The sequence below is a fragment of the Pteropus vampyrus genome, unplaced genomic scaffold (genome assembly GCF_000151845.1).
Source record: "Pteropus vampyrus isolate Shadow unplaced genomic scaffold, Pvam_2.0 Scaffold65, whole genome shotgun sequence".
Lineage (NCBI taxonomy): Eukaryota > Metazoa > Chordata > Mammalia > Chiroptera > Pteropodidae > Pteropus > Pteropus vampyrus.
Genome location: NW_011888846.1, coordinates 2536956 through 2546982, shown reverse-complemented (window position 1 = coordinate 2546982; position 10027 = coordinate 2536956). Strand labels below are relative to the sequence as shown.

Sequence of the window (10027 nt, the reverse complement as noted above, 5' to 3'; positions counted from 1 at the left end):
GTCCGGTCTCTCTTCTCTATCTGTTTCTGCAGACCTGGCTGGCAACTTGGACCCTTTCCAATATATATGTGGTGGGACTTTGCTCCTTTTCATGCCTTCCTGGCTAGCTTAGATTTCCAAACCCCAGCTGCCCAGCTTCTTAGACTGACCATACTTCTATCTGTGCCCATTATCAGCTTGGACCTCTGGACATCAACTTCACTAGATTTTAAGGTCCTAGAGATGGAAAACCACGTCTTGTTCATCCATCTTCATTTCCCTGGTAGTGATGCAGTACCTGAAACACCAAGATGTGCTCAATCTATGTGTTTTAAATTCTGCCAACTAAAGGGAAATTTGTTACTTGGATGCTGCACTTTGCCTGTCTCCCATAGTTTGGTCTGACCCCCTAGACTCTGAACAAGCCCAGCTATGCTCTGAGAATTCACAAGACTCTGACCGTATACACATTCTACAAAAACGAGTGCCTGGCCATGGGCCCTAAGCCTACTCGCTACTTCGGCCATCCTGGCTCTGGCATTTGGCTCTCTGCACCCATTCTCTCTCTTGGTCACTATGCCCTGGTGGTAATACTCTCTGAAGAATTTCTTAATAACTGTGTTACAAATAATAGAAAAATAAGGTATCATGAATCAAGTAACTTCATGTAATCAGAGGTTCATATTAAAATATGCATGGATTGAAGAAATTGGCAAGTCTATAGGGAGTTTAAAAAAGATGTTTCTTACCAGGGCCTTTGGCTCTTCCAGGAAGCAAATGTCCCAGTCGAAATATAATTACTCTCTCATACTCCTGTACAACCTAGAAGAAAATGTAATACTTTGAATCACTCCAAGAAAGAAAGTCTTCAAAAAGGCTTTTGAACAGGAATGATCCTAGGTATTAGAAAGCTTTTCTTTTGAGAATCAAGAAAAAACTTAATATTTAGGTTTACAAAGTCTACATTTAATAAGTGTAGAATTTCAGAAATCAGTGAAAAAGTATATTGGCCATGTTAATTTTTGAGCCCATAGACAGAATTTTGATTACAGAGTCATGATTACCTAAAAAAGAATGCTTCCACTGTGTCCAGCATTTCCTGCATCAAAGACATCACACTTGTTTACTATAAGATAGTCAATCTTGTATTTTTCTGTGACTTCTGCACTATTAGCTTTTACATGTATTAATTGTTAGCTATTTAACAGAAAAGGGGAGTATATTTTAATACTATACTTATATTCTGTTTCAAACTGCAAGAAATACCTCAAAATAACATCCTAATTTTCTACCTTAAGACACTGGAGGTAGAAGAGCAAACTAAACCTAAAGCAAACAGAAAGAAGATAATTAAAAATTAGAATGGAAATAAATGCAATAGAAAATAAAAAAAACAGTAGAGAAGATCAATGGAACAAAAAGCCGGTTCTTTAAAAAGATCAACAAAATTGACAAATATTTAGTTAGACCGATGAAGAAAAAAGAGAGAAGACACAAATTGCCAAAACCAGGAATCAAAGAGGAATGATGACAGGGACATCACTACTGTCCTTATAGAAATAAAAAATATTATAAGAGAAAATACACCAACAAATTAGATAACTTAGATGAAATGGACAAAATCCTACAGAGATACAAACTACCAAAACTGACTCAAGAAGAAAAGGAAAAACTGAAAAGACCTAGAAGTAAAAAACTGAATTAGTAGTTTAAAATTTTCCCACTAAGAAAAGTTCAAGACCAGATGGCTTCACTGGTAAATTCTGCCAAACATGTAAACAAAAAGTGATACCAGTTATTCACAAATTCTCCTCTCAAAAATAGAAAGGAGGGAAATCTTTTCAACTTATTCTCTGAGGTCAGTATTACCCTGATGCCAAAACTAGCGAGAAAACTAGAGACCAATATCTCATGAATACAGATGCAAAAATCCTCAAGAAACTACCTGCAACCTGAATCCAGTAACATTAAAAAGATTACGTACCATAACCAAGTGGGACTTATCCTAGGAACACATAGTTGGTTTAACATCCAAAATTCAGTTAATGTAATACACCATATCAATAAAATAAAGGGCAAATACCGCGTGATCATCTCAGTAGATTCAGAAAAGGCATTTGACAAAATCCAACACCCTTTCATGAAAAAGGAGAAAAAGGAGGAGGAGGAAGAGATGGAGAAGGGGCCTGCATAAGGAGTGCGATAAGCAGCGGCCCCAGCAGCATCTGTAGTGTTCCAGCAAGGACAAGGAGCCTGGCAGCTCCAGCCAATGACTAAAAATGGCAGAGGTACCAGGGTGTGGCCATTTTTGCCCATCGTGAGACTCCTCTATGAAGCAGACTCTGCTCTGGAGTTCCCTTTCGGGCTGACCGAGACTTTCTCAGAGTTGTATCACAGTCTGAGGCTCTTTCTGTCCAATCCTTTCTTTCTCTTCTCATAGCGTAAGTGTCAGACCTGGACCATTGTCTGAAGGCTTTCCCTGCCTGCTATTGTTCTCTCTCCCCTAATCTCTCACAGACAGTGCCTCCCAATAAGTCCCTCGCACTTCTACTTTTGTCTTGGCGTGTGCTCCCCAAACTGACACAGGTCTTCATTTACTTCAGGGACAGCAAATGTAAGCACCTGTGAGCCAAAGATAATGGTCATTCGTGGTCTACGGAAGATGCCTGAGAATTTCCTGGACGTCCCAGGCCATGAGGTGAAGAGGGCATTCCATGCAGGACAGATGGCACGTACCAAAACACAGAAGTAAGAGTGGACATGTTGTGGTCAGTGAGAGGCATCGGAAAATTTCTTATTGGATCCTTATTGGAATCTCACCTTTATGCAGAACCAGATAGAAAAAGGGAAGGTCACGATGATGAGGAGCAGGGACATGAGGACAAGAAGCCACTCACAGGGGCCTAAACCAGAAGCCTTGATACCTTTAAAAAACAAAAAGCAAAAGAATAATTATATTGGAACTTTACCATTCCCACTGACTGTACTTGTTGGTCCAGTCCTTCGTATCAGGGTCAGAGAAGTTTGTGGACTTCGGTGGAAATATGGAGTGAGCTGGATATAGGAGCAGTCAGTTCACAGGGCTGGGTGATTGTCTGTGAAGGGCTGTGTAGACCTACAGAAGATGGAGCAGGCTCCTGGAAAGGCGGTAGCGTTTTTCCCAAACGTCTGACCAGGCAATGTTTTCTCCAAGAAAATGCAAGTTCTATAGAATTTATTTCTCATGTAACCTATTTCGGGAAATGCTGCTCCATTACCATCATGTTAGTTTTTATGGTGTTCTCCATTAAGGGCAGTAACAGTGTTATTGCCATGTTCAGTTAGTTTATAAATCCATTTCACTTGCCAGTGGTAACCATGGCAAGTAAAAAATAAATAAATGTACATCTAAACAAAATTACATTTTATAAGTGAAGAAAGGCCTCAAAAATTTCTTCATACAGTCGTTAGGGATGTGAACAGAAAATTCATATCTATATTCAAAACCTAACTTGAAGCTTTGCTGACAAAATAGTATTCTCTTGGAATGAGTTCCTTGAATATCCGATTGGTTTGATTTAAGTGGATAGTGAACCATTAAATGTTAAAGCAGGAAGAGCCTTTAGATACGACATAGTCTAAGAATCCCCAGCATTCTGGTAAAATGAAGCACCTTTTCATTTCTCCCGAGTCTTAAGCAGCCTGGCTGAGGGAGTGTGGGGCTAAGTGGGGGTGGGGCTGTTGCTGCCTCTTGCTCGCCTTCTCCCTGAGAGCCACAGACACCTCCCAGACAAGGACGCAGCAATGCCGCAGCAATGCCGCATCATCCTCAAGTGGGCTTATGCATTGCTTGGGGTCCCAGGCTCTAGTCACTTAATAGCTGGAGAGACTGAGTGAAGCCCATACAGGTGAAGCTACGTGCCTAAGGCCACAGCTGGTTGGTGGCAGTGCTGTGACCATGGCCAGAAATCAGGGGCAGTATCATGCAAGTATGCACTTTTCAGACTGTCTTTAATACTATACTTATATTCTGTTTCAAACTGCAAGAAATACCTCAAAATAACATCCTAATTTTCTACCTTAAGACACTGGAGGTAGAAGAGCAAACTAAACCTAAAGCAAACAGAAAGAAGATAATTAAAAATTAGAATGGAAATAATGCAATAGAAAATAAAAAAACAGTAGAGAAGATCAATGGAACGAAAAGCCGGTTCTTTAAAAAGATCAACAAAATTGACAAATATTTAGTTAGACCGATGAAGAAAAAAGAGAGAAGACACAAATTGCCAAAACCAGGAATCAAAGAGGAATGATGACAGGGACATCACTACTGTCCTTATAGAAATAAAAAATATTATAAGAGAAAATACACCAACAAATTAGATAACTTAGATGAAATGGACAAAATCCTACAGAGATACAAACTACCAAAACTGACTCAAGAAGAAAAGGAAAAACTGAAAAGACCTAGAAGTAAAAAACTGAATTAGTAGTTTAAAATTTTCCCACTAAGAAAAGTTCAAGACCAGATGGCTTCACTGGTAAATTCTGCCAAACATGTAAACAAAAAGTGATACCAGTTATTCACAAATTCTCCTCTCAAAAATAGAAAGGAGGGAAATCTTTTCAACTTATTCTCTGAGGTCAGTATTACCCTGATGCCAAAACTAGCGAGAAAACTAGAGACCAATATCTCATGAATACAGATGCAAAAATCCTCAAGAAACTACCTGCAACCTGAATCCAGTAACATTAAAAAGATTACGTACCATAACCAAGTGGGACTTATCCTAGGAACACATAGTTGGTTTAACATCCAAAATTCAGTTAATGTAATACACCATATCAATAAAATAAAGGGCAAATACCGCGTGATCATCTCAGTAGATTCAGAAAAGGCATTTGACAAAATCCAACACCCTTTCATGAAAAAGGAGAAAAAGGAGGAGGAGGAAGAGATGGAGAAGGGGCCTGCATAAGGAGTGCGATAAGCAGCGGCCCCAGCAGCATCTGTAGTGTTCCAGCAAGGACAAGGAGCCTGGCAGCTCCAGCCAATGACTAAAAATGGCAGAGGTACCAGGGTGTGGCCATTTTTGCCCATCGTGAGACTCCTCTATGAAGCAGACTCTGCTCTGGAGTTCCCTTTCGGGCTGACCGAGACTTTCTCAGAGTTGTATCACAGTCTGAGGCTCTTTCTGTCCAATCCTTTCTTTCTCTTCTCATAGCGTAAGTGTCAGACCTGGACCATTGTCTGAAGGCTTTCCCTGCCTGCTATTGTTCTCTCTCCCCTAATCTCTCACAGACAGTGCCTCCCAATAAGTCCCTCGCACTTCTACTTTTGTCTTGGCGTGTGCTCCCCAAACTGACACAGGTCTTCATTTACTTCAGGGACAGCAAATGTAAGCACCTGTGAGCCAAAGATAATGGTCATTCGTGGTCTACGGAAGATGCCTGAGAATTTCCTGGACGTCCCAGGCCATGAGGTGAAGAGGGCATTCCATGCAGGACAGATGGCACGTACCAAAACACAGAAGTAAGAGTGGACATGTTGTGGTCAGTGAGAGGCATCGGAAAATTTCTTATTGGATCCTTATTGGAATCTCACCTTTATGCAGAACCAGATAGAAAAAGGGAAGGTCACGATGATGAGGAGCAGGGACATGAGGACAAGAAGCCACTCACAGGGGCCTAAACCAGAAGCCTTGATACCTTTAAAAAACAAAAAGCAAAAGAATAATTATATTGGAACTTTACCATTCCCACTGACTGTACTTGTTGGTCCAGTCCTTCGTATCAGGGTCAGAGAAGTTTGTGGACTTCGGTGGAAATATGGAGTGAGCTGGATATAGGAGCAGTCAGTTCACAGGGCTGGGTGATTGTCTGTGAAGGGCTGTGTAGACCTACAGAAGATGGAGCAGGCTCCTGGAAAGGCGGTAGCGTTTTTCCCAAACGTCTGACCAGGCAATGTTTTCTCCAAGAAAATGCAAGTTCTATAGAATTTATTTCTCATGTAACCTATTTCGGGAAATGCTGCTCCATTACCATCATGTTAGTTTTTATGGTGTTCTCCATTAAGGGCAGTAACAGTGTTATTGCCATGTTCAGTTAGTTTATAAATCCATTTCACTTGCCAGTGGTAACCATGGCAAGTAAAAAATAAATAAATGTACATCTAAACAAAATTACATTTTATAAGTGAAGAAAGGCCTCAAAAATTTCTTCATACAGTCGTTAGGGATGTGAACAGAAAATTCATATCTATATTCAAAACCTAACTTGAAGCTTTGCTGACAAAATAGTATTCTCTTGGAATGAGTTCCTTGAATATCCGATTGGTTTGATTTAAGTGGATAGTGAACCATTAAATGTTAAAGCAGGAAGAGCCTTTAGATACGACATAGTCTAAGAATCCCCAGCATTCTGGTAAAATGAAGCACCTTTTCATTTCTCCCGAGTCTTAAGCAGCCTGGCTGAGGGAGTGTGGGGCTAAGTGGGGGTGGGGCTGTTGCTGCCTCTTGCTCGCCTTCTCCCTGAGAGCCACAGACACCTCCCAGACAAGGACGCAGCAATGCCGCAGCAATGCCGCATCATCCTCAAGTGGGCTTATGCATTGCTTGGGGTCCCAGGCTCTAGTCACTTAATAGCTGGAGAGACTGAGTGAAGCCCATACAGGTGAAGCTACGTGCCTAAGGCCACAGCTGGTTGGTGGCAGTGCTGTGACCATGGCCAGAAATCAGGGGCAGTATCATGCAAGTATGCACTTTTCAGACTGTCTTACTACAGAATTCTGACTTTTCCACTTCCCAACTGTAGGTCTTAGGGAAGTTACTTAATTTCTCAGTATTTTTCCACGACTGTGAAATGGGAATGATAATACTCAGTACAACACCTAGTGTGTGCCTGACACATTGTAGGGGCTCCCTTCCTTGCCTCCCCACCAGTGTGGTCTGAAGCACACATAAGACTTCTAATCTCAGCATTATTGTAACATTGAACCTAACAACCATTTAATGACTGGAAATTTCTGACTGATGAAAAGGCATCACTTGGGCAAAACAGCACTGACATGCTCCACATAACTACACCCTGACTGCATGAATCTTTCTCAGATCACAGCTTTTAATGCTCCAGCATATACTGCATTGCTGGTAACCAGGAAATGTTAAAATTTCATAGACAGCAGAAAGCAATATAATGCAACTATTCCTTATTTACTTTCCTTGAAACCTCTCTCATCTTACACTTAAGGTGTAATGAATTTTTTCTTCCATACATTATAACAAGGACTGGAAGCCGGTAGATTTGTTCCTGAGGGTTGCTTCACCTGCAGAAGCCAGACCCCTTTCCTGTGATTCCCTCCATTGGTCTAACTTCCTCCTCTTTTACCTTGCAAGGATCTAACTGAGTGTGTTCTTTGCTCTCAGCTCCGTGCCCACTGCTTCGGATGCCTCATCTCCTTTTATCCTCACAACTACCCCCTGAGCCGGGGGCTGGTGTTACTCTCAGTTCACAGATTAAACTCTGGTTTGTCTCTTCTCTATCTGGCTCTGCTTCTTCTACTTAGGAAAAAAAAACAAAAAACAAAAAACAAAAGCAAAAACAAAACCGATCATCCTAAAGAAAGTTTAAAATGCTTTTAGGTAAGACTGAGGGGTGGAGATGAGGAAAGAAGAGTAAGCTGCATAGTTGTCCAAAGCCACTAGCTTTACTTAAATTAGGTCCCCATATACTCTTCCGTGGCCTCAAAAAACCGCAGCGTGGTCCCTTTGTCATGTGGATTGGTTCCCAATCTGGACCACACTCCCTGCAACCCCCCAATCACGGCTGGCCCCTGAGATTAGCAGTATTTAGTTGATGTTATTTGTATTTCTTCTTATGCATTTTGGTCGTCACCACTGGGGAGTCAGTCCAGCAGGATGCTTTGGCCTCTCGTGGCTTTCCGCACGACGATTCCACTCTATCTGACATCCTTTGGGTACCACTTGGAAAGGACGCTCCCCCTCCCGAGGCCCCAGCCAGACTGCTGTACCTTCCTCGGGCCGCTCGCTCTCCAGCAGCGCCACCACCTCGGTGCCCTCGTCGCCGGAGCCGCGGACCTCGTCCACGTCCACCACCGTGGCTGCGGGTGCTCGGGGCTCCCCGGGGCCCCCTGCCCGCCCGAGGTCCGGCTGCTCGCGCCGGGCATCCCGAGGCCCGCGGCCTGCGCCGCCCCTCTGGGCCTTCCCGCTCTTGTTCTCCTTGCGGGGGGACCCGCCGCCTCTCCCGTGGGACTCTCTGGAGGAGCTCCGAGCCCTTTTGTCCATCTTCAGAGAGGCAGGGTTTGGGAGCGCCGTCCCTGAAGAATCGCGAGCAGGATGCTGGGCCCGTATCGCGGGGGACCATAATGACCGTGGGCTGGGGTGGGGGCGGGGCCTGGGGCGGGTCTCGGGCGCGGGCTCTGCTCCTGGTGACACGCGGCAGCTGCTCTCAGAGGAGCTGTAGACAGGGCCCGCCAGATCCAAGACTGGGTGCTACTTACAACAGTGAGTTGGTGTGAAAGCCCGTGTGCCAGGTCACGATGTTTAAAAATGTGTTTCTATAGACGAAGAGCTGTTAGGGAAGATGCAGTTACCTGAAATGCCACCGCAGATGGCTGTGATGGCACTGTTTTGTGATTTGTAAACATGGTACATTTGAAACAGTTTGTGGTCCTCTGTCGTGCCACAGAGCTTAAGAGGGAACAGAAAAGGTCGAATTAGGGTAACTTTCAGGTAAAATTAGAAACTTCTCCCCAAGCCCTTGGAGTCTTCCCAAGGGCCCTTTTCTCCTCTCCGCCCCAATTTATTTTTGTGCCCAGGCACTACTCTTCCTGCTAACGCTTTAACTGGTAATGGTGTTGGCTGTCTACTCCCAGGAGGATTTACATTTCAGAAGGGGGAAAGGAAAACTCTTAGATTTGTATTCTCTCTCTCTCTTTTTCACACACACACACACACACACACACACACACACACACACACACACACACACACGTCTTTAATATTTTACTATTGCGTAAGCCTGTTGATGGTATAATGCTTCTTGAAAAATCTTGAAAAATCGAAAAATCAATTAACTTACGCTTTTAGGGAAGGGACACTTTCGTCCTTGACGAGGCCCTGTTCCCATGCTTCCTTGATGAAGGCAAGGGTTTTGCTTTTTCCAGCCTCACTGGCAGTGCTCCATCCAGCAGCAAACCGGAGGAGTTGCCCCAGTTTGAAACAATGAATAGATGTCTCTTTTATTCCCTATTAATAACTTGTTTCTCACTGAATGGGAGGTTGATCTAGGTAACCCTTCAAACTCAAGATTTATGTTTCTACTCAAATAGCTCAGATCACATGATGGTAGAAATAATGTTCACTTATTTTTATTTTTCAATATTTATTGAGTTCACACCATGGTAGTTACTTTCTTCTCAATCTTATTAAAGAATGAGGACCAGAAGTAACTCCAGTGGGACTAGAAAAACCATTACACAACTTTCTTCCATATGTTCCAAGTTAGGCCACTGAGAGCAAAAGAATTAAAAGATTAGTACTAAAGTGATTTATTTAGATTTGGTTTTTACTCTAAACCTGATTATTGCACAGGATACCTAAGGGAGGACAAATGTTCCCTCTCAAGTGCCTACCTCAATTATTAGTTCCTGCCTAGAGCAGCAGTACAATGAGAAAAATTCTGAAGATGCACTTGGCCCATAGAGGAAAGAGTATCATAATTGTTTATGCACTTAAATTAATAGTTGCTATGAAACATAGCTAGTTTATCATCCTGTAAAGATTCTCCCGTTTGGAAAAGCGTGAAACTGTAGCACTTTGGATTATTTTTTTCTCAGCCTTTGATTCTGTAACAAATTAATTTGATCTTAAACTAAACTCAAACTAAAATTTCACATAAATTTTCACTCCAAGAATTAGCAGGATATTCGATCAAATGATACTCTCAAAACTGTACTCTGTCTCCCAATAAGATAGAGGGATTTCTTGCAGGAGAAAAACAAATGAGAAAAGGCCCTACTTGGTGTTGGATTCCATGTTTGGTGCTTCTT

The 10027-nt window shown here is 42.6% G+C and overlaps 1 protein-coding gene across 2 annotated transcripts in view; it reads right to left on the bottom strand.

The window, feature by feature from the left end:
- Positions 1 to 8315, bottom strand: part of NPHS2 (NPHS2, podocin) — a 19389-nt gene extending 11074 nt beyond the window's left edge. For both annotated transcript variants that reach the window (XM_011361223.2, XM_011361224.2), the window contains exons 1-3: positions 7988 to 8315; positions 5564 to 5667; positions 729 to 801 (exon numbers count right to left, since the gene is read on the bottom strand). In XM_011361223.2, coding sequence (XP_011359525.1) covers positions 729 to 801; positions 5564 to 5667; positions 7988 to 8261 — 451 coding nt within the window. In that variant the 5' untranslated portion in view covers positions 8262 to 8315. The remainder of the gene's footprint in view (positions 1 to 728; positions 802 to 5563; positions 5668 to 7987) is intronic.
- Positions 8316 to 10027: the final 1712 nt, after the last annotated feature.